The sequence below is a fragment of the Nanorana parkeri genome, unplaced genomic scaffold (genome assembly GCF_000935625.1).
Source record: "Nanorana parkeri isolate BGI_ZX_2015 unplaced genomic scaffold, ASM93562v1 scaffold53, whole genome shotgun sequence".
NCBI lineage: Eukaryota > Metazoa > Chordata > Amphibia > Anura > Dicroglossidae > Nanorana > Nanorana parkeri.
The window spans coordinates 1,603,500-1,628,783 of NW_017306321.1; the positions used below are offsets into that span (position 1 = coordinate 1,603,500).

Here is a 25,284-nt window from a genome sequence, read left to right on the forward strand (position 1 = left end):
CCGCGCCATTACACGGCGCCCGGCTTCCTGATTGGCCAGAAAGCCGGCTCCATGCTTACTCGTCACATAGTGACGAGAAGCATGGGGACGGCTTCCCAGCTAATCAGGAAGTCGGGTGGCAAGTCATTACATTCCTTAATGGGACTTCTGGTATTGGTATTCGGTATCGGTGAGTACCGAAAAAAAATATCGGTACTCGTACTTGATACCGAAATACCGGTATCGGTGCATCCCTATTAATAATAATAATAATAATAACTACCTAAAATGCTACACTACACTAAGGCGTCTATTTATAAATAATTCAGAGGGCCCTTTGCCCTGCAAATATCTTTAAACATTCACTTTGGATGAATAATCCCAAACATGAATGTAGCAAATATATTTTTTTCTCAGTTGGAATGTAGTGTGTTGTATTATAACCTTATGGTCACTAGATGGAGCTGAGGAGCATAGGTAGTAAATACTTTTTTCCTATGCCTCTCAGCCCCATCTAGTGGCCATAACTCTGTATTACATCACAATACATTCAACCTAAGAAGCAAATATATTGAGAACATTTGTTTTTGGCATTATTTGCCCAAAATTAGTGTTCACAGAGATTCACAGGATGTAGGGCCCTGAAAATTGTTTAAAATAGACCCCTAAGAATTTCATCCAATCTCTAAATGATTGCATTTTTCAAATGTTCTTATTTTAAAACCTCAGTAAAAAGGAAAGGTTTTGGGGACAAAAGCACATGTGGGTTTAAGCAATCGTTTTATTCATATTAGTTGTTTGGGCACACCATAATTGGGGGCATGGCAGGGTTCCTTGCCTACATACAGTACCTTGTGCTAAAAGTTGCTAAGAGTTGTCCCTCTTTCTCATCTCGGAAAGTTGGGTATGCTAAACTCTTACAATGAATGTCTTCTATTTGCTCCCTTTTGGTCTGTTAATTATACAATTGAAAGGGTTTTGTTATGTCTGTTCAATAAATGAAAAACATATGTGTTGATCCTGCCAGAAATCTTGTGAACTGGTTATTTTCTGTTCTCTCCTTCTGTGCCACATTTTTATCAGTTACATTGTTCCTAGCTATCTCCGAGAACCACAGAACAATGCCATGTCTTTTTAGTCGTAGGATGACAACCATGGATTCTTCTATAGATACAGTATAGTCAGTGAGTGTTGTCACCCTAGGACAGGAAGTGCGTCACTGGCAGGATCACCAGGTGAAAACACATTAAAAAAAAAGCAGGAATAGACAACTAATGCAGGCACCAGATATAAGATAAGGTAAGCTAAAATATATTCCTTTTTTGTTTTTGGGTTTTCGATGCGCTTTAACTCACTCTCCTATGGGAAGTTATAATCATTATCTTGTGCAGCTCTGACAGTAAAAGAGCCATCTGGAGACAACAGAAGACGCGATATGAATTTCCTCTTTCAGATTGTATTTCAGACACAGTGATAGATTGTCAGCCATGAATTATCCATGTTGTGTGATCATAATGTGTTACGGTTTGTGTAGACTGACTTGACACCCCGTCAGTGGGATATTATTGTACATGGGACCTATCGGGGCTCACATGGATCACTGGCACTGGTCATAGCTGACACGGGTCATTGGGACCTGTCGGGGCTGACATGGGTCATTGAGACCTGTCGGGGCTGACATGGGTCATTGAGACCGGTCGGGGCTGACACGGGTTATTGGGACCTGTTGGGGCTGACACGGGTCAATGGGACCTGTCGGGGCTGACACGGGTCATTGGGACCTGTCGGGGCTGACACGGGTCATTGGGACCTGTCGGGGCTGACACGGGTCATTGGGACCTGTCGGGGCTGACACGGGTCATTGGGACCTGTCGGGGCTGACACGGGTCATTGGGACCTGTCGGGGCTGACATGGGTCATTGAGACCGGTCGGGGCTGACACGGGTTATTGGGACCTGTTGGGGCTGACACGGGTCAATGGGACCTGTCGGGGCTGACATGGGTCATTGAGACCGGTCGGGGCTGACACGGGTTATTGGGACCTGTCGGGGCTGACATGGGTCATTGAGACCTGTCGGGGCTGACATGGGTCATTGGGATCTGTCGGGGCTGACATGGGTCATTGGGATCTGTCAGGGCTGACATGGGTCATTGGGATCTGTCAGGGCTGATACGGGTCATTGGGACCTGTCCGGGGCTGACACAGGGGGTCATTGGGACCTGTCTGGGCTGACATGAGTCATTGGGATCTGTCAGGGCTGACACAAGTCATTGTGACCTGTCGCGGGCTGACACGGGTCATTGAAGCCTGTCGGGGCTGACATGGGTCACTGGGATCTGTTGGGGCAGACACGGGTTATTGGGACCTGTTGGGGCTGACACGGGTCAATGGGACCTGTCGGGGCTGACATGGGTCATTGAGACCGGTCGGGGCTGACACGGGTTATTGGGACCTGTCGGGGCTGACATGGGTCATTGAGACCTGTCGGGGCTGACATGGGTCATTGGGATCTGTCGGGGCTGACATGGGTCATTGGGATCTGTCAGGGCTGACATGGGTCATTGGGATCTGTCAGGGCTGATACGGGTCATTGGGACCTGTCCGGGGCTGACACAGGGGGTCATTGGGACCTGTCTGGGCTGACATGAGTCATTGGGATCTGTCAGGGCTGACACAAGTCATTGTGACCTGTCGCGGGCTGACACGGGTCATTGAAGCCTGTCGGGGCTGACATGGGTCACTGGGATCTGTTGGGGCAGACACGGGTTATTGGGACCTGTTGGGGCTGACACGGGTCAATGGGACCTGTCGGGGCTGACATGGGTCATTGAGACCTGTCGGGGCTGACACGGGTCATTGGGACCTGTCGGGGCTGACACCGGTCATTGGGACCTGTCGGGGCTGGCATGAATCACTGGGACCTGTCCAGGCTGACACGGGTCATTAGGACTGTCGCGGGCTGACACGGGTCATTGAAACCTGTTGGGGCTGACATGGGTCAGTGGGATCTGTTGGGGCAGACACAGGTTATTGGGACCTGTTGGGGCTGACACGGGTCATTGGGACCTGTCAGGGCTGATACGGGTCGCTGGGACCTGTCGGGGCTGACACAATTTACTCCTACTTCCTGTCCCGCTGACAATGGCTTCACCAGACAAGAAATGAGGGTACATCTGCAACAGGGACACAGAAACTCTAGCAGAGGTTCTAACCTTTCACTACTCTACTAAGGAAAGCATATTTCCTGTGCTCCTCAGCGCCATCTAGTGGCCATAATACATATTTATTTCCTATGCTCCTCAGCTCAACCTAGCCCTAGCTCAACCTATGCTCCTCAGCTCAACCTATTACATTCGACCTGTAAAGAAAAAAATGCAATAAAATTAGTTTTTGCCTCCATTTGCACAGAATGTACACAGTGTACACAAATGTACACAAATGTACATGCAATTTCATAGGGTGAATGGCTCTGCAATTTGCTAATAGATACACCATTTAGTTACATTGTTACAGAAGAGACATGAAAATCTATGTTATAATGTAACGTTTAACTACTTTCTGTCAGGGCTGACTTTCTTACTATTTGCACACATGATAAAATCTGAATTTTTGGCTAGAAAACAGCTTAAAATCCCCAAACACTTCTATATTTTCTAAAAGCAGAGACCCTATAGAATAAAAAAATACTAGTTGCAATTTTTTATGTCACAAGGTATTTGAGCAAATGTTTATCAAACCAGTATTTTTAGAATAAAATACACTAAAATTAAATTTAGTGCACAGACACAGAATATAATACCCAATTTTTGTGGTAAAATATAAAAGATGGGGTCACGTCGGGTAAATAGACACCAAACATGTCAAGCCTTAAAATTTTGTGCGCCCGTGAAATCGCAAGAAACTACAATACCCAAAACTTCCCATAGGCGACGCATTAAAAGCTTTTACCGCCCATCATGTTAGTATTAAAGTATAATTAAACCCTTACGTTGTTTTGCATATATCTGCAGCTAGCAAGCAGTAGATAGATGCAAAAACATAACAAAAATTAAAAAGTTACTAATAGGTCAAAACGTACCTGTGTCTCCGCCGCTTGCTCCCGTCTGAAGGTCTGTAGATCCTCGGCCGGCTGTGAAATATGATGGGGCGGGCGCATGCGCAGTAGAGATCTTCGGACGGGAGAAGAGGAGAGACGCAGGGTGAGTCAATGCAAGCAGTCTGGCAGCGTGCACCCGCACAGACTCCATGGAACACAGAAGACACAGCAGTTAGCTTTGCACCAGAGACCGGCACCAGCGCTGGAGGGACTCCTGAAAACTATTGGAAAATCTTTGCTCTCATTCTGACATTTACGGTGATATGTAACATATGCGGTGCAATCGTTGTTTTCGTACATAGGCGCACCCGACCCGTTTTTGCTTTTGTATGGGCATGTGGGGGGCAGGGGACTTTAAATACATTTTAAAAAAAATGTTTTTTTTACACTTAAATTTATTGCTATCACATAGGAGGATAAGAAACCCCCTATGCAATAGCAAAGAGGATGTGACAGGTCCTCTTTATGGAAACATCAGGGGTCTATTAGACCCCTAATGACACCTAGGGACCCCAAAGAAGCTGATAAAAGCTGATAAAGCAGCACACTGCTTCACCTGCTTCTTCTCCAGCTACAGGAGAAGGAGAAATGATAGCATGGCACCAGTAGTGATGAAATACACGTCACTTCTGGGTCTAATGTTTGAAGAGGAGATCAGCAGCTGGGAGTGTGCTGATCTCCCTTTGATCGAAGAGGACAGACCCGTCATGCCGGTCTAGGGCCTGCACGGGGAACAGTGGAGCTGTAACGTACCTTGGTATGAGCCTGAAGTGACGAGGAAGGTCTTCCCTTGCAGCTTTCGTCTGAGCACCACTGGAGATGGAACAGTAGTTGTACAGACAGAGAGGGGCACGAGTGCCTGTGGATGGTATGACTGTTGGACACACTGGATACGCTGATGCTGACAACAGGACGCCAGAGACAGCTGGTGGATGATGGCAGATCAGACGACACTTGTGTGAGAAGCTGAAGCGTAGTCACTCAGGAACAAGCCAGATCGGTAACGTGCAGTCAGCGTGGTACATAAGCAGGTGACAGGAGTCAGGAACAGGCCGGGTCATACACTTGCGAGCAGAATGGTACCAGATCAGGAGGCAGAAAAATGAAGAAGCATCTTTAAATAGCCTGCCTGGCACCAAGGATATGCGTGTGCACCTTACTTGCGTGTGCACTTTGTTGTGTGTGTACGTTTTCGCGCAGCAATCCGGGCAGAAGCTGCACAATGGTTGCTGACTGATGCACCCTGACAGGAGCCCAGGGTAGCTGGCAGTAGGGGGATTAACACTCCACAGCACCATACAAGCAATCGGGCGGCTGTATAGCCACTGGATTGCCTGAATGTCAACAGCCATCGCCGGCTGTTTAATACGGTACCAAGAAGCAGCAGCAGTCGTGATCTTGCTATAACTGCTTCAGGATGCCGCCGTTTATTTACCTTAGTCGGTCCTGAAGCAATTCATGTAAAAAAGTCTTTAAAGGCGAACTATGGTGTTAAGGCTTTTCCCCATAGTTCTCCTTAGGGTAACGGGAGGACACAAACTAGCGTCCTCCCGTCACCCTAGGCTCAGTATACTGAGACGCCGCAGCTGAAGCGGATCCCGACTATTATGTCTGGATCCGCCCAGCTGCGTGACTGACAGCTGGCTCTGCCTATCTAGAGGCAGAGCCAGCTGTACCCGCCCCCTCCCCCGTCCATTCCGCCAGTCAGTGCTGGCGGATTGGAGCGGGGAGGGGGAAATCCAGCCCCTTCCATGTCGTGGCAGAGAGCCGTGACAGGATCGAGAGGTGAGCGAACGCCGGTATGTGTTCGCTCACCTCCCGATCTACTAAGCCGACCTGTGACAGTCTAATTGTCACAGGTCGGCTAGAACTATGAGGTGAGTGAAAAACACTCACCTCATAGTTCTCCTTTAAGTTTGCTTTAAAAAAAAAATATTCCATCCACTAGAGGGATAATAGAAAAATCAAGTTTATTATTGCAATTGAAATATAGTAGAAAAAAGTTCCCCAGAACATCCTTCAAGGTACACGTAACAATAATAACAAAGGCAAAGCTGAATGAAGATGCGATGCAGTCTGATGACAGTAATATAATCATTGCATTCCTACCAAGTTGTCATTCAGTTATCTGGCATCTTTAAATGAAAGGACTTTTGATGGAGACGTTGAACGGCTTTTAATTAACAATCTGGGTCTGGGTGTCTTTGTGTTCCTATCATAGTTGCTTAAAACTGACAGATTCATTGACACGGAGACAAGTGATATGTATTTCCTGTACACCCACGTACTGTACGAGCCTAAAATCCTGGCAAGATCGTGATGGCATATTTGTAGTGTGGGGGGCACTCCGGGGTTTTGCTGTACTTTCGTGTCATATGGGTGTTTTTTTTTCCCAATTTTTTTTATTATAATTCATTTAATTAGTGAAGCTCTGTGCTGAGCAAATGTCAGAGCAGTATGGTATACTTACTGTGCAAATACATGCGGCATCCACAGCACGGTGTACAGACGGGGTAGCGGAATCATAATCCCTTAGTCTTAGGTGTCACTGCATGGGCTTATTATCTGTCGTATTAGAACAGAACAGGATAAAATCACCAGTAAATGTATATAACAAGCAAGACAAATACAGACGCACAATCACATAGACATATAGGTTGTACTGGATGGTCCCTTGTCTTTATTCAACCTTACCTACTATGTTACTATGTTACTATGTAACATCAGGTACAAGCACTTTTTTTTTTTTTTGCTTGGGAGCTATGGAAGTACCTGCACCGGAGGTTGCAAGAAAATCCATACAAAAACTACTTCCTTACAACTGAGGGTCAGGTCCAGGTAAAGAAAATTTTTGTCGAGTGAAAGTTTTCTCTGGATCACCAATCTTCTACTGACCAACTCATTTTAAGTATATCTAATACCAAACCTACCAGATGCAGTCACTGTTTGGGTGCTTTGGTTGCCTGAATACAATAGCCGGCACTGGAGATTCCTCCATCAGCCATATGTGTCCAAATTGAGACAATTCCTGTTTTGTAGTTGCAACAGGAAGTAAGAAGAAATCTCTTGAAAGTCAGTAAAAACCACTCTTAGACAGCCGCCCCTGGGACAGGCGTCTCGTTCAAAGATTTCCCCTCTACTTCTGTTCTGGTGGCAACTCAAAATCTAGGATTTCCTCCAACATTCAGTCTGTAAAGGCACGGTTGTTAACCGCATGAAATCGCGGCAAACTGCGCATGCGCGAGAAATCGCGGCAAACGGCGCATGCGCGAGAAATCGCGGCAAACTGCGCATGCGCGGGAATGGCGGCAAAATGTGCGGGAAACCACACAGGAAGTGAGGTAGCTGTCAGTATCCTGGGACTATTTAAGGAGGAGTCAGCCTCTCTTTCATTGCTGATGGTCTTGTCAGCTTGCTGTGTTGTATCCTGTGTTCCTGTATTGTTTAAAGCCTGCCTCTGACTCGGATTGCCCTGGACTACTCTCTTGCTTGCTGCCAGCCCTTGACCCCGGCCTGTTTCCTGGACCTTGAGATTGCCTTACGTTTTTGTACCTTGCCTGCCCGACCGGATTTGACCTTGGCTTCCTGACCTCTCTTCTCTTCTCAGTGTTCGTTTCCAGTCTTCGGCACTCGTGCTCCTCGTTGCCCTGCGCCCTTCTGTTCCAAACTCCAGGGGTCGCAGGACGCGAACCGTAAGAGGCGCCTCCCCATCTTCCAGTCTCAGCCTCAGGTACGTGATACAGTCCCAGTGGCAATGGTCACTAAGACAAGTGGGTAAATCTCCATGGAGGTGACACGGACGGCACTAAAAACTGGACATGGGTTCTCTCCCTTTATTGCCCTTATTAAAACAAAGACTTTTAAACTTTAAAAAAAAAAAAACAGTTGGGCTCTGCTCTGGGGCGTTACTGCAGCACATCGCTGCGTTGACGCCCACTGCTGCAGTGATTGACATTTTGCAGACATCTACGTAAATACAAACAACTTTGCCTAGAAGAGAGCACTACAAAACCACAAACCAGATACACTGTGTTACGTGTGTTTGCAGTCCAGACCACATTGCACAGCGCACTACATGAGTCTGAGCTCCCCTTGTATACTGCTGGAGTCTCACGAAAAGTGGAGAACAGGGCACATATTATGATCTAATACTCCCTGAGAAACAGTGCTGCATTCAAACACACAGAGCAACACAACAGCATTCAGGAAGAAGTATGCCTTCAGTGTGCATGGGGGAGTGACACTTTCTTATCCAGATGAAACGGTCTCCATGGAAGTTGTGTGCACCTCATAGTGACTGACACCCTCTGTAGACTAGGGGTGTATACCTGACACTTGTGGGACACTGGGTGTCACCATGCAGGATATTAGGACCACGAAAGAAAAAAATAGGAAAGTGGCTCCATGGGATTGTCACACCCTGTCACGCATGTGTTTTTAAGATGAATTATATTCTAAAGGGCTGTGCTGACTTTGAAGTACATGTTTCTTTGGTGCTGCTTTGCTGGGGGGTTTTTTAAAGTTACAAGCCTCCTGCTTCTGAAAGAAAGATTTACCTCGGTTGCTGGCCGGATCTTCAGTCATGGTGATAGATCTTTCGCCAGGGGAAAAAAACTGGCTGATAAGTGCAACCTTTAACATCTAAAGTCACTCCTGTCACTGGGCAGTGTCAACAGTTACATCAGGGCGGACAGTTGTACTCACCTCTGGATTATCTTCAGCCTTCCTTTTGGACCTTTGGACCTGCTCCCCCACCCTATATCAGTCTTCATGAGGCCATGTCGCCCACTTTGTGGGTGGACAGTGGTTGGTAAACGGTAATTTGGTTGGAGTAAGGTATTGCTGCTTTGGTCTTGAAGATTAACCATGGTGTGCTCACGGTCAACAGTGGTTCTGTTTGGTGATAAAGGTTAAGGTCTATACCATGGTCAAAGCTGAATTAAACCCAAAAAATCCAACCTTTGTTTATTATTTAGGTTTATTGTTATGGTATGATGGGTGTTAATGGGGTGTATGCCCTGAACATTATGAGGGTGATTTGCCTGGGGGAACCCATTTCAATGAGGACTAGATCCGCTTCGCCACAACCCTGGACCATTGGAAGGGGAGCTTATCTGCATCTGGATGCCCCTTCATCGACATGGGGACAAAAAGCACCCTCCCCATATTGAGGGCATCTGGCTTGGTATTGTGCAGGAGGAGGGGGTGCACTCTCCCCCCCCTTTCCTGCTCTGCCAGGCTGCTGCTCAGATCAAGGGTCTGGTAAGGGATTTTAGGGGGCATTGGGGTCCCACCTAAAATTCCAACCAGACCTAAGGGGTATGAATTGGTCACTTTTGTCACTTTTCTGCAATACATTTTTATTAATAAAAATCATTTAACTCATCCGAAATTACTGAAAATGTTGGATTCCGACAAACCTGAATACTAAAACGAACTGACTTGCAGACCTGAATCCCGAAAACAAAATAACGAAAAAAATCCGAAACTAAACACATTTTTTGCCAGCTTTCATGTCTACTGGCTGGTGCTGTGTCTTCAAACTAGCTATCCTGTTTGTGTGAAGAGCTATAATACTGAAGTTTGTTCCTGTTTTGCTGACCTGGACCACCTGACCACTCTCTGCTCTTGTCTCCTACCTTGTCTACTGACTGTTTGTTGCCGACCCGGACGTCCTGACCATTCTCTACCTGCCGCCTGCCTCGACCCCTACCTGGACCCAGCTATGCTTTTGTCTCCTCTCGTTTAATGGTTGCCGACTTGGTCTGCCTGACCACTCTATGCTTTTCGCATGCCTTGACCCCTACCTGGACACGACTATGCTATTGTCTCCTGTCTTGCTTACCAACTGCTTGTTGCCAACCTGGACTTCCTGACCATTCTCTGCTTGCCGCCTGCCTGGACCCGACTACGCTTTTGTACCCTGTCTTGTTTACTGGTTGCCGGTTAGGACTGCCTGACCACTGTCTGCTTATCGCTTGCCTTGACCCCTGCCTGGACCTGACTATGATCTAGTCTCCTGACTTGCCTACCGGTTGTTGATGACCCAGAACGCTTGACCACTCTCTCCATTCCTTGCCCCTTGCCTGGACGAAACTACATTCTTGGCTCCTGTCTTGTTTAGTGGTTTCCAACTTGGTCTGTCTGACTACTCTCTGCTTATCACCTGTCTGTAACCCTGCCTGATCCTGACTATACTCTGGTCTACTGTCTCCACATTGTAGCCCTCTTATCCTCACCCGTTCATCCCCTGGCGGGACAATCCTGATGACTGGGACCTGGTACCAGCAACAGGTAAAATCCATTTCCATCATAAGGAGCTCTGGTGAAAACTGGCTGGTGCTTAGAATCCATGCCTCAGGTGAGCCCGTGTCACCTGGCAGAGGGTGGGGCCCTAACACATAGACAGCAAGGGAAAATTGTGAAAGTTTCAGATTTCCCCTACTGTGTCCAAAACGGAACAAAGTGTTCAATAGAAATATTACTGCCCTATTTCTGAAAACATTGCCAATGGTTTAGATGATCCTCTGAAAGAATGACTGGCTGCTAGTGCAGAGCCAGTTAAAGGATAACTGCACCCAAGCTCACTGATGGTTGGAAGGCTAGAAATAATCTCTTTTTCCAGCCTGCAGCATTGCCCTGCACTTTGCTGCATAATCCTCCTCTAACATAGATCCCAATTGTCCTTCAGTTGTAGGAACTGCCCCTCTTTCGGAAACAAATGGCTCTGTCCTTCTCAGTTGTCTGTCTTGTTGGTTTGATGTAAAGACCTCTACAAAAAAAATGCACTATTTAAACCAAACATGTAATACTACTCTAAACATTTCACCATTTCACCCAATCTCTAAATTATTGCATTAAAGATAATGTAACGGAAATCAAGCAGTGAAAAAGGCAAAGCTCTTCCCTGTCTGGCTAGCTGTAGTGTATAAAGCTGTCCCATGACCCCGGTTTACTACTGGCACTAGAAGGAGCCTTGCACTGGACCAATTTGTCCTCTGCCATGAGCTCCAGGTGCCATCTTGGGGGAGCCTGTGTCTAATCAGTGCTATGGAGATTTGGGCAACCATCATTGAGGCCAGGATTTTATATATCTTATAAAAATTGTAAAAAAACTTTGCGCCAGAAGCAAGTGACCTAAGCAGCGTGCAGTGATCCGACAAATGAAGGAATAACTCAAAAAAATATGTTAAAAATGTGCCGCACTATATCTCTCTGTACCATGTGTCAGAAAATGAATTTCTAATTCATGTGTGTTATATAAATGTAAATGTGATCCAATTATGATTCACTAATATCCACATCAATGCACAGTATCTTACTCAATATAGTGCATTTCATTTATTCATGCAGAAAAATTTGTGATATTTTAGTGTCCCAAAATGAGTAGTTCAACGGTGCATGTACAGCTTCAATGTAAAAAGTTAATGTTATCTCCAGCAGTTCCCGATCACCAATCACCCACAGGAGTGCTGCTCACCTTATACACTGAGTGGCCAGATTATTATGACCACCCCATCAGTACTTCGTTGGGCCACGGGATGACTCCACAAGATGACTTTGTTGGGCCGCCTCGTGACTCCACAAGATGTTGAAAGGTGATGGGAATCTGACACTGCACTGTTGCCCTTCTGTTGTCTTGTACCAGTCTTGCCACTCTCCGTTCTGCCCTAACATTGACTAGTCGCTGACGGCCACAATTCGCACGTTCAGACCCAGATTTTCGGCTGACAGTCCAGTCTTTAAACACTTTAACAACAGCTGCTCTTGAACATTTAATGAATTCTGCTGTTTTGCTGATACTCACTCCATGGCTCCGAGCACCAACAATCACCCCACGTTCAAAGGCTGTTAAATCGCGTTGTTTCCCCGTATCTTCAGAAAAAAACACTTCTACTGTCGTGGTAAACAACCTGCTTCCCTATTTATAATGGTCTGGCCCTCTAGCAACTTCAGCGCAAAATTATAGCTAATTTGCCTACAAACGTCAGGTGGTCATAATCATCTGTCCACTCAGTGTATACAGACCTTAGAACAAGGTCAAATAATGCAAATCCCCTTTCACTTGATGTATAAAGTCGGGCTGTAAGGACCCAGACAGTTGCAAAGCTGGAATAGCAGCGAACACCTCTTTCTTTCTACGATATAGTGGGTCGTTATCAAGGAGGAAGAGCTGTTCTCTGCTCCCCTTAGTGCATTGTTTCTCAACCTGTGTAACCTCAGGACCCATATTTGTCCTTGGTCATTAAGTTCTGACACAAGTCGCACTGCACTGGAAAACACAGAATTAGGGTACCGCGCATTCTGGTGCGGGAGTGCGAACTGTGGGTGGGAGTTGCGTTTGGGTACCATTCAAAAGAATGGCAACGCAACACACCTCAGACACACCAGAAAGTGTGGTAGATGCGATTGCATTGTACAGTGTGTTCATTGCACAGTACTATGCGATTAACGCACTGTACTAGTGTGAACGGGCCCTCAAAAACACTGACTTACTGTAGATACACCCAACAGACACAATCTCACACACTCGCAGACATTCTCACACACACATACTGTTAGGATCAAGAGCGCCTCCAGGTGGCGCTGGAGCTAGCCCTGCAGTTCCAGTGCTCACCTGCGGGTGTCTCCCAGCACTTAGCCATCACCTGGTGCTTCCTGGGAGGGTATTTAAACCCTCCCTGCAGTCAGGACAATGGCTCAGTGTTGTTTCCTGTTTGTCCTGAACCCTGAATCCTGTTTTGAACCTAGTTACCTGTGAGTCCTGAATCCTGTTTTGAACCTTGTCACCTGTAAGTCCTGAATCCTGTTTTGAACCTTGTTACCTGTGAGTCCTGAACCATGTTTGAAGTCCTGTTTCATGTGTCTTTTGTTTGCTGTCCTGAGCCTTGTTGTTGGTTGTTGCTATTAGTATAAGGTGTATATTAAACAAACTATACATATCTAACATCCTTGCCTGGTCCGTGTAACATACTTGCCTTGTCCGTGTGGTCACACGTGTTTGGTCTGCCTGTGTGGGTACCTGCGGAGGTGTGGGGTAACCTGTGCCGGTATCCCTGACACATACACACTCCAAAAATGTTTTTATTTTTCTTATGGTCCACCCACTCTCCCTACCTCATAAGAACTGTAGTGGATCCTCAGTCTGGGGTCCAGTATGGGCTGCTGTGCTGTGATGGAGCTTCATCCATATATGCATTGCTTGTACAGCTCCCATGCACGCCTGTAGAGTAGCCGGGAACCAGCATGTGATGTCACTGTGGTCCAGGCACCTCTACAGGACACGTGAGGGAGCTGTAAGCAATGCACGTATGGATTGAGCTCCCTGGCGGCCATAGCCCCATCCCACCCCATATCAAGCTGACACTCAGTGCCAGGCAGCATATTTTGAATGGCTGCTTAGCGTGAGAACTGACAGTGATGCACTAGGGGGAGGCTGAGGAGCCTCTCACCTAGAAAAGTGGAAGGCATGTGGTTACCCAGTGAACAAGGGGTCATTACAACACTTTTAGGTCACGACCCACCAGTTGAGAACCAAGGCCTTAGAGGGAAAGCACACAGTTCTTAAGGACCTTTAGCTCTTCTACAGATTATGCATTGTGATGTGTTACACAGAAATCTGAGTGACATTTAAAGGAGAACACTTGTGACATGTTAGAATCTGATTGGACGATAACATTTTGATTTACCAACAACTGTGCAGTCTCAAGACCTACATGATCAGATATAAATGGGTCGATTTCTTAGGTAGGTCCCAGGATGTTCCTGGAGTCATCTTCACAGTGTAAAAAGGATGAGAGTACCAAAGTTCTAGCACAAGGGTAGGAAAACTCTGTTCCTCCAGCTGTGGTGAAACTAAAAAACCCATCAGGAGTCATGCTTTAGTCTTGCAATACCTAATGGGATTTGTAGTTTGACCATCAGCAGGTAAGTGATTATATAGGGATCATTGTAAAGACTGGACACATTTTGTTTGATATGATGTTTAAAGTCTGGTAATTTCTGTGCACCAAACCAAAAGAACAGTAGACTGTCTATTAGGGATGCACCGATACAGTTTTTTCGGTATCGAGTACGAGTACCGATACTTTGCTTTCGGTACTCGTCGATACCGAGTACCGATACCAGTGCTTCCGCTGGCATGGAGCCAGCTTCCTGGGCAACCTAATTGCCTGAGAAGCAGGCTCCATGTTGTCTGGCCGGCTTGATTGTGTTTGGCCGGGAAACTAGCTTCCCAGCCAATTAGGATTGAGCTAGCTTCCCGGCCAATCAGGAAGCCAGGCGGCGAGTAATGACCTGCCTCCCAGCCAATCAGCATCGAGCCGGCTTCCCGGACAATCAGAAAGCCGGGAGGCAGGTCATTATTCGCCGCCCAGCTTCCTGATCGCACAGGAAGCTGGCTCCATGTTCCCCTACGGTACGAAATCTTCCTCTGACCGTAAGTTCCGGTATCGGGGAAGGTATGGGAGCATTTGGGCGTATCGGTATCGGTGCATCCCTACTGTCCATATAACAACCGTAATCACACTAAAGGGGGTCTCAGCCTTAAAGACATGGAGTCCCTCCCACAACTCATAAAAAGATAAACAGTTGAGTCCCACAGAAGCATCACTTCACTGCCGTGTGATATAAAACGTTGAACAGAAAAATAAAATAAGAAATATGATAAATTCCAGTATAAGAGACTGTCAATCATCAGAATACGCACTGTATTTTCTACAAATGAAATGAGACCGCAATCAAAGCCAATTCACAGGGGATGGAAAAACAGAGTGAAATTACACCTACAGTTATCCAAGTATAACCACATCACCATTGCCAATCACGGAACTTAGACAAAAGCTGTTTAGAGTCATGTGAATCACAATGGTATGCAAGAAACACCTGGTTGCAGGTAATGATCATCCCACTCACACAAATGTTCTTCATGTCCCTGATGTAAATGACGTTTTCCTACTAATGATTGCCACTAGTTCCTCACAACTGCCAATCAGATTCCAACGTCCACGGCTTTATTCTGCTTTTTGGTGGTGAAATGGGCTTTAGATGGTTAATGAAGAGTCGGGACTATTCTTTCAACGATCCCAGACCTTTTCTTGTGCCAAACAAACGGCCCCTTATTCGATTTTTTTTTTAATGCAATCTCAGCTTATTAGAACTTAAAGTGACACTAAAGGATATTTTCCCCCCTCCCCCCAATGTTAGTGTAAGGACTTACCTTAAATGATGCCTCTTTATTCGATCATCTTCTTTCCTGTAGTTTTCAGATGTCCCTCCAGCGCTGGTGCGGGTCTCCGATCCAGCGCTGACTCCTCTGTCCTCTTCTCTGATGTCCCACGGAGTCTGTGCGGTTGCACGCTGCTCTATAGACTTACCCTGTGCCTCTTCTTATCTCCCGGCTGAACATCTGAACTGCGCATGCTCCCACCCCAAGATCCTTTGCGGCCGCCCGAGACTCTTCAGATGTTCGGACGGGAGCGCGAGGCGAAGACACAGGTAAGTTTAAACCTGTTTCAAAAGGTTTTTGTTTTTTAAGTTTTTGCATATATCGACTGCTTGCTAGCAGAAGATATATGCAAAAAAACTTGAGGGTTTAATAACACTTTAAGATTTACAGTAAGCAACAAAGGCAGAAACATATAAAATTAGAAAAATACATCATAATCAGTGTCACCAAAGCATAGTTGACATGCAAAACATACAAAAACTTCAAGTGATCTTGACATTGAAGAAAAAAACAAAAGGAGGGGACACTAGGACAATAATTACCCCCCACGGCAGTGAACATCATCTGCAATAGAGAGAGAAGCACAAACATATAACCATGCCACTGTATGTAGGACACTGTGAGGGGTATCCCAGAAAGAGTCAACCACTAGATCGGGTAGTTCAAGGTTCCCCAAAAAGCCAACCATAATAGAAACCTAAGGTTATCAGGAAGAAGAAACAGAGCAGAAAGCTAAAGAAGATGGAAAAAGTGAGATAGCAGCAGAAATTAAGGGGTAGAAATCCTTAACCAGAACCATAGTTGGGACGTAGGATCAACCACAATTGTGAGTAAGTACATCAAGAAGCACAAGGGAGTCACAAAATGCAAACCAAGTGGACCAAGTTACTAGGAAATGGTCTCAGGTGTCATGTCCCAAGGCCAGTACATGCTCAAGGTCAGCAATACGATCCATTTCAACAATCCATTCATCCAAGGTGGGCACCTCTTTTGAACGCCAATGGTGAGGTATAACAGCATGAGCAGCAGTAGGAAGAATGTCTCTCTTAGCAGATTTCATGGGATTTATTTACAACATCTCCCTTCCACTCTGCAGGAGTTGTGAATTGTTGGACCTGATAGACATTAGATATTTTACAAGTTAATTCAAGAAAACCTGTTTAGAAAGAAATATCACGGACAGCGATAGTTCACTGAGTGTGCTAGAAGGTGGGGTATATGGTTATTACTTTGTTCCATTTTATTTATAACTTTTAATGTGAATTTTTCATCTAGGATTGGGGGGTGGCTGCAACATATGCGGAAAATGCAAAGCCCACTTGACTTACTGTCGTCACTGATAGTTTGTTATAGCATTGAGACCATTTTGCTATCTCATTAACACAATATAAGTGAGGTTATTCAGCCCTTAGGAGCTCCTATTAGCCCACAAGCTCACTCAGGTAGAGAAATACATCTGGAAAATGCTAAGAGTGCCAGACTGAACATGGCTGAATCCTATGAGCCTTAACATTTACATTATAAATATGGAGTATAGCAGGGCTCAAAATTTCAAATCCTGAGCTACTAGCCAGGGCTTAAGAGTTACTAGTCACCAGTTGCCCCACCTAACCCTTACCCTGCCCCGGCCTTAACTCCGCCCCTAAACACACCCTCTTAAATAATCTTATGATAATTCTTATCTTACAAGATCGATCCTCCTCACATACACTCTTTCTTTCGGCCGGAGCTCAGAACTGGCAGAGCTCCGGCCGAAGGAAGCCGGAGCTGACAGGAGCTGCTCTGCGGTCTGCATCCGACACAGATGCAGACCGTGGAGCTGCTCCCGCAAGTCAGGTATGCGATCTGCGACCGTGTGCCTGACATGTCAGCTGTCTGCGGGCCACATACTACCAGCTCGCGGGCTGGAGTTGGCCTGCGGACTGGTACTTGGAGACCCAAATTTCCACTCGCCCTCACTTTATTTTTAGTCGCCAAATGCGAGCAGGCGAGTGGAAATTTTGAGCCCTGGAGTATAGTATTCAATATACAACTATGTGAGATTCAAAAGTGATCTAATTTCTCTTTAAAGTGACACTAAATTCAGGAGTTATAAATGCACTCAGGTACCTGAACTATCAGATGTTCCTCACTTACCGACTTACCTGTTTTGCGACCACTCGCACTTACGACGGACCGCCGATCGACCTCCGACCTTCCGCGTCAGCGTCAGTGCGACGGGTCGCCGACGGAAGTGACATCCCCCGATCTTCACTGCAGGTCTCGGTAAGTATTTCCATTGCCGGATGTACAGTACACTGTTCGGTACTGTACATCGGCAACGCTATACAGTACTGTACTAATGCAGTACAGTACTGTATAGAGTTCCTCACTTAACGACCAATTCGTTTAACGACCTGGTCGTAGGAACGGAACTCGGTCGTTAAGTGAGGAATACCTGTATTAACAATACTGGAGAGGATTTTACTAAAACTGGAGCAGACAGACTCTGGAGCAGCTGAGCATGGAAACCAATCAGCTTCTAGCTTTCATTTTCCAAAGCTTCATTGAAAAGTGGAGGGTAGAAGCTGATTGGTTGTCTGCTACATTTTTAGTAAATTCTCCCCTTCTCCTTAAGGGCTAATCTAAAGCGATGCAGACACTTTGCAACTTTCCTCAATAGAACACTGAAAGTGCAGCAGGTGTTTATAATTAATCCGACCCTCCCATCAAAGAATCTGGAAAGGACATGGTGAAACAAACAGCTACGAGAAAGGTAACAAATCTGCAACAAAGTTTGCTAAAGTCTTTCAAATGTACACAGATCACCACTTTATTGACCATAGACCATTTTTTTTTTTTAGTCTGTAGTTCTTTATTAAACAGCAACATAAACATTGTACTCTACATTGGCATCAAGAGAGCCCTATTGCTGTGTTACTGGACGTCTGCATGTAGGTCACCTCTCAGCAGGCTGCACCAGCAAGTCATTAATGTTTCTCTGAGCTTATAGATGTTATGTTTTCTATACCGCTCTGACACTGCTTATTTACAGAACCCCAGGATAGCTGTCAATCATCCTGCGATAAATTAACAATACTGTTTTCCACGGGGACACAACGCATCACTGCACTGGGTCTTAGCAGTATGGCAATAGCATAATGAAAAATAACAGCACGGAGTGCACATAACAAATAGAAGTTCATTTAAAGTGTACCTATCCTCAAATGTCACAACATTTATTTCCATCCAGAGTTGTTTTAATTTTTCACCAAGATCTTGTAGTGATGATGGGAGAGTCGGACCACTGTGGAAAGTCTTCTCCAGCACATCCCAAAGGTTCTCAATGAGGTTAAGGTCTGGACTCTGTGGTGGCCAATCCATGTGTGACAATGATGTCTCATGCCCCCTGAATCAATCTGAGCCCGATGAATCCTGGCATTGTCCTCTTGGAATATGCCCAATGTGCCATCAGGGAAGAAAAAATCCATTGATGGAAAAACCTGGTCATTCAGTATAATTACATTTCATCAATTTCATTATTTGATCTCTATTGGAGGGAAGGATCAGATTTCAAACTGGTTGATTTGCCCCTCCATATGAGACCTTGTTACCAAAGGTTTAAAGGTTTAAGTTTTTGGTTGTGTGAGTTGCACCAAAGAAGGTCTAAAGCAGCATTTGCTCCAAGCAGAGCTCTAGTCAGGGGAGTCAGTTCCGTAGTAAAAAAGAAGTAAAACTAAATGAAAGTGCATAGAAGATGGTTTTTGGCTTATAAATGTAATAGAGCAATCAGTCCATTTAAAATAGCTGGCAGGTTTACTTTATGGTATAACTTCACCCAAAGTAACATTTGCACAGGTTATTCACTGGTATACAGGACCCTCCTGGGGAAATCTAACCTACGAGTATGGACAGGATAGGCTTGTCTAGTGTTGCAACCAGCTTAAAATAACTTTATATGTGATCTTCTATCATGCTGATGAAATTACTAAAGTGGCTCCTTCATTGGAATACAAGGAGAACTCACAAGGACAATGGTAGCTCAGTCGAAAAGCAAAGGTCACCACTCCACAGTTGTGCCATTGTTGATTGGGATTAAACCCATCTCCTCACCAAAAATGAAGAATTCAAGTTTGTCTAAAACCTTCCGGTTTTTTTCTGCTCAGGGTGATAAACAGGGATTTTCAATGCAAGGTGCCCTGTTAAATGCCTTAAAAGAAATGTAATTTACCTATTTTTTAAAAAAAAATAGGCAATGCATCTCGGAAGCTGGATTACTCCTGAACACTGCTAGACAGTGAGAAGGGGCTTGGGAGGGATTTAGCAGGGCTTTTACTTAATTTCCCTAAGCTCCTGCGGTTACAGCATGTGCTTTGGGCCTTAACCACTTGCTGCTTGCTCCTGCTGGCCATTTAAAGAGTTCTGAAAACCAGTAGTCACAGGTGGGTTTTCCAATCATGTGATCACTGTGATTGGCTGCCACAGTGGTCACATGATTGGGAGCCCATCCAACGAGCTCCTGATCATAAATAGTGACTGGAAACTGTTAGTCACAGCTCGGTCACTGTGCTGGGAGTGCCAAGTGAGTGCTCTCTCAGCACAGTAGAGCGGAGCCAGCTGGGCGTATATCTGTGGCAGCTCTGCGTTAAAGTTCATCCATCATGCCACTGCATATATACAGTATATGCATAGAGCCAGCAGGAAGGTGTTAAGGGCTGTGGCCAGAGCTAAGCATGATTATTCACTGATAGGGCTATCAACGGTGCCAACATCTAAGCGGCTACAGTAGTAGCAAAAACAGGAAAATTGTATTGCCATACTTACCGCAATTTTCCTTTCCTGATAGCTCTATGTCAGCACACGAATGGGAAATAACTCGCACAAACAAGGGAGGGAATGCAAGTGAATTTAATTACACACAGACGAAGAGGCCAGTGGCTGGGTGGAGTTTCAAATTTGTGTGCTGACATGGAGCTGTCAGGAAAAGGACAACACTGCAGGAAGGAGAGTTGTCATTCAATCAAATGAAGTTCCTATCCAATGGTTCTTCTGGCAGGTTCAACAAGTATTTACAAAATGTTCCAGGGGGTACTTAGAAAACAGAGACCCTGTACTTACAGGTATGGGCAACCTAAATCATATATGTGACTTTGGAGTATATTGATAGTCCTACTTTAATTTTTGATAGGGTTGCTAATTGAGTCTAACAGGTAAACATGATTATACATCTTCATTCTAGATAGAAAAATAAAGTAGAAAGGAGATGTAGAGACAACAATAGTCTGTGCCTTCACTATGGAAACTTCCTGAAGATTCAGCAAGGGGTTGATGAACCTGGAGGTGGAAATTTACAAGCACTTAATGTATTCCCTGTCTGCTCACCTCCAGCATTCGTTGGTTTATTGGACTGGAGTTAGCTCAGAAATTGTGGAATGTTCTGCACTTTAATTTATGCCCAAGAAGACATACACTCGGTTTTTATGAGTGCAAACATCCATCTATTTTATAACGAGACAGTTACATAGATGCTGGAACACGTGCAGGAAACATTTCATGCCACATTGGAAGGTGCCTTTTATACTGAAACTCCTATTATTATTATCATCACAGATAGAAATGTTATCTTCTCCGGACACACTCTGCGCATATATAACGGTGGATATCCACTTGTAGTACAGGAAGGCCCTCAAAACAAGTTTACCCAGCTTCCTTTTCTGTTTTATTCTGAAATCACTTTCATGCTCTTTCATGACATTTGATTAACATATATTTCTGAAAAATAATTCAGTTTTATTGCAGAATGTGTTACTACCACGGCGGCCCGACAATCATAATTCAACTAGATGTACAGCTGAGAATGATAGAGGAATTGTTAGCGAGGGCTTGACTGTTAAGATGATCTAGCTAGCAAACAATAAATGTAACAGCATGGTTTGAAAATATGGAAGGAGCGAGAGACATGGAGGAAAAGGATATATACATAAACTAAAGGTGGCCATACACTTTACAACCATCGCAAGGCCCGTGCGGCATTGATCTTACGATCGTGCTAAAAACCAGCCGAAAATCGTACGATTCTCGGCTGGTTTTCTAGCATGCTCCTTAGACAAAAGACGTGCGACCGTACAGTAAAAACGGTTGCAAGTCTTCCAAACACTTTGTGATTATCATACGATCGCGGGATTTCCCGCGATTATCGTGCGATAATCGCACAGTGTATGGGCACCTTAAGACCCAGAGACATGAAAGACAAGACCACTGCTATAATATACATGACAAGTACTTTTGAGACACAGATTGGCTTGTTTGTGATCGCGTGATTAATTTAAAGGGTTGTAATTGGTGTGCATTCAATCCAGATTTACATATAATGTGAGAAAACTATGGTCGGAAAATGGAGGATTTCTGGCAGTGTTTATATGTGGAAATGGTGCTGGACAGAGAGGACAGCTGGTTCACAAAAGGCATGAAACATCACACTGAAAAAAAAACAACCCTTAACAGGGGTGGGGGCTTCAATACTCATGTCTTCCACATAAAACAATTCACACTTTCAGCCATGTAAATCAAGGAACTTTTGAGATGTATAAATCAAGAAATTTAAACCCATGCAGACTTCCTGACACCAAGAATGGGATTTTGTAACTGGAACATGGTGGTTCCCCAACTTGCAGAGCTATGACCAAAATGAAAGCATGAAAGCGGCCATCTACGTCATACTGTAACAACCATTCCTGACCAGGATTGGGGGCTTCAATACTCATGTCTTCCACATACAGTATAACAATTCACACTTTTAGACATGTAAACTGAGGCATTAACGCCAATGCAGACCTCCTGACACCCAGGATGGGATTTGTACCAGGAACAGGGTGGTTCCCCAACTTTCACATCTCCCATCCTGTTTTTGGGGAGAAGAAGATAAGTCACCAGCATTTGGTTGTTCATAAAGCAAACATTTTCTTGTTTATTGTGAACAAATCGCATAGTTCATAATGTCAACGTTTTCGGGGGTTGCACAGGGTCCCTTCCTTAAGGCGATTCATTGACAGTTTCTGGCAATGTTTTTATTTGTAAATGGTGCTGGTCAGAGTGGACAGCTGGTTCACAAGAGGCATGATGCGTTTTGTGAACGCATCACGTAGCTCATAATGTCAGCATTTCGGGGCTGCGCAGGGTCCCTTCCTCAAGGTGATAAAGTGATGACAATGTGTTCCATTGAGGAAGGTTTCCTGTGCGGCCCTAAAACATTGGCATTATGACCTATGGTATGTATTCACAATAAATAAGATGTTTGCATCTTGAACAACGGAGTGCTGGGGATTTGTCTTCTTTTACCTTGGAATACAACGCGGCACCATGCGTTGTTGTCACAGTCACTACGAGCACTACCCTATTTTGGTCATAGCTCTGTATGGTGTACAGCCGGTATCAACATCCATCCTGTTCTTAGACAATCAACATCTACACATTCCATGGTGACTAAGCTGTCTGTCATACCTGTGTGGATATAGAGTAGAAGCTGGGGTATGTTCCTGATACTAATTAGAATGGAAGAAGTGGCTTAGAGAAGTTATGAAACCTCTTCAACCGTACAGAACAAGTCCAATTGAATCTAACTAACTACTGCTAGCTATACCATGACTTTGATAAATGAGAACCTTCACAGATGTGCTGTGCAACTATTGTAAATGTATGGAGTGAGGACATATAAATATTTTTAGGGGAATTCACAAAGACGGGAGCTACGTTTTAACAAGAACTGTTTGTTCTATCTATGACAAGTGGAGTAAATAGCCCCAGATTCACATTCATGGGACAGACACGTCTGAAACTGACAGAACTGTTGCAAAATAACATAAAAAATCTACTGGAAAAATATTCCTTTTACATAATTGGTTTATATTGTTTACTGTCAGGCTAAATTTAATTAATTCCAATAATAAATATTATTTGATAATGTGTAGAATATCCATAAATGTGTTTTCATAATATGTGTTAGAAACAAATTAATATTAGAAAAATATGAAGTGAAATGAACCATTAGTAAAACCCAACTGAAGACAGGGAACATCTTGTGAACTAATGTAACAATTGATTTAATTTATATATCTGAAATATGCAATGAGTCTTATAAATTAATGGTCAATGGAGGTACCCATAGTAAATAAGAGGGGTGATGGCTACTGCAGATTTTAATATCGTTTGTTATTTATGTTGTGAAAAAATAAATGAATTGTTTTTATACAAAAAGAACATTTTTATGAGTTACGGCCTAAAAAAAAAAGCTCCCAGTGTTTTCAGACAATATCTATTTTTCCAATGTTTAATATTTACTTTGTTATTAATTACTGTATATTAGGTTGGTATGTGTGGCTGTGGATTAACACCAGCTTAGTGTTGGTCTTTTCAGACTCCAATTTCTTAAAGGATATCTATGATCAAAAACTAAAAATAAATTTGTATTTCTTTATTGAAGATGCCCATAGGATGGACTTCTATAATGCACTGACACCATTTCACCCTGTTCCCTACTGCTGTCCAAACTACAACTCAATGTCTGAACAATGTAACATCATCATTGCTGGCTGGAAGCAATGCATGATGGGATATGCAGTCTTAAGAAATAGAGATTGCATCACATCAACCAGCAGAGAAAGAGACATAACGCACACTGCGAATCCAGGAAGTTGTTGGAAGTGACGGGCAGACGGAAGGCAGCACTCATTAAATAAAAGGGATTTTTCCAAGTAAGCTTTGATTGTATTATCAGAGACAACTCTACTATGTATTCCTATGACAATGCTGATGTTATAACAGGAGAGGATATGCTGGGACTTTACTCCTAACTCCTTTAATAAGAAATGTGTCTAAACAACAATGTCAATCTGACTGACAGTTATAGCAATAAGAATTATTTGAATTTTTTTTCTTTTGTGGTGCAAGTCTTACGTTATAGTGAATTAGGTGCACAGGTAACACATAACTGAGTAAGTTTAGATTTTGTAGAGCAAATGCGATTGTGAATTTCCCTGTTTATGTTTTAAGAAGTGTGACAAATGGCCCTAGGGCAGTGGTAGGCAAACTCTCATACATCTGCCTCTGGTAGTCATGCCTGTTGTCAGAGTCTTGCAATGCCTAATGGGATTTGTACCTGCACCACAACTGGATTTCCGGACTTTGCCCACCCCTCCCTTAAGCTGGCCATACACCTGTCAATTTCTTTCACTCAACCCGCGGGCTGAACGGAAGAAATTGACGCGATTCCTCCATCAACACAAACAGCGTGCCGATCGAGGAATCGCCGCTGTTTCATTGTATTCTGACAGGTGCTGTTGTCACCTGTTAGAATACCCAATCAGAGCAGACAGCTCATTTGCTGCTGGCTCCGATCGTACGAAGATTTCTCAGCCGGCTCCTTCGACCAGCTGATTGAAGAATGCTGGCTGAAAGGGAGCCGACTGCCTCATACACTGGCCAAATTTCGGCCAGTACATTAAAAAGTATGGGCACCTTTAGAGTATAATCCTGCATTTGATTTATATTACACCCAAGCAATGACCCTACTGGACTTGTGGAATCCACCATGGGGTTTGGCACCTGACTGAGAGTCCAGAGGTGCTCCATTGGAAGTAAGGGTCTTGCAGCATTTAGGAGAGGTGGGCCAGACGGGATACCTTTGAAACACTTGTACGCTGGAACTTATGTTCACCTTTTTCGATGTACTCTATTATAAGGAATATAAGTAAGAAACCTTTAAATTTCCTGTGGACCTACCTGTCTTTTCTTGGTGCTTGGACTGTTAGGCTATGGTCCCTGCCATTAGATGCTCATGTCACAGAAGGCATTCCTATACCACGCACCAATTTAAAGGATGACCATTGAATCTCCTCATCATAATGTTAATCATTGTGCTATGCCTTTACTCCTCAAGCTCTTTGCAGTGTCATAATTCCCAACTAGTGCCCTGATGAGTGATAACAATCCTGAAACAGTTATATG

At 44.5% G+C, this 25,284-nt stretch overlaps 1 protein-coding gene across 1 annotated transcript in view; it reads right to left on the reverse strand.

Annotated features, from left to right (window-relative positions):
• LOC108803539 (WD repeat and coiled-coil-containing protein-like) overlaps positions 1-25,284 on the reverse strand; it is a 75,757-nt gene that overhangs the window by 44,168 nt on the left and 6,305 nt on the right. Inside the window, exons 4-6 of the mRNA XM_018575374.1 lie at positions 10,316-10,470; positions 4,059-4,109; positions 3,105-3,153 (exon numbers count right to left, since the gene is read on the reverse strand). Coding sequence (XP_018430876.1) covers positions 3,105-3,153; positions 4,059-4,109; positions 10,316-10,470 — 255 coding nt within the window. The remainder of the gene's footprint in view (positions 1-3,104; positions 3,154-4,058; positions 4,110-10,315; positions 10,471-25,284) is intronic.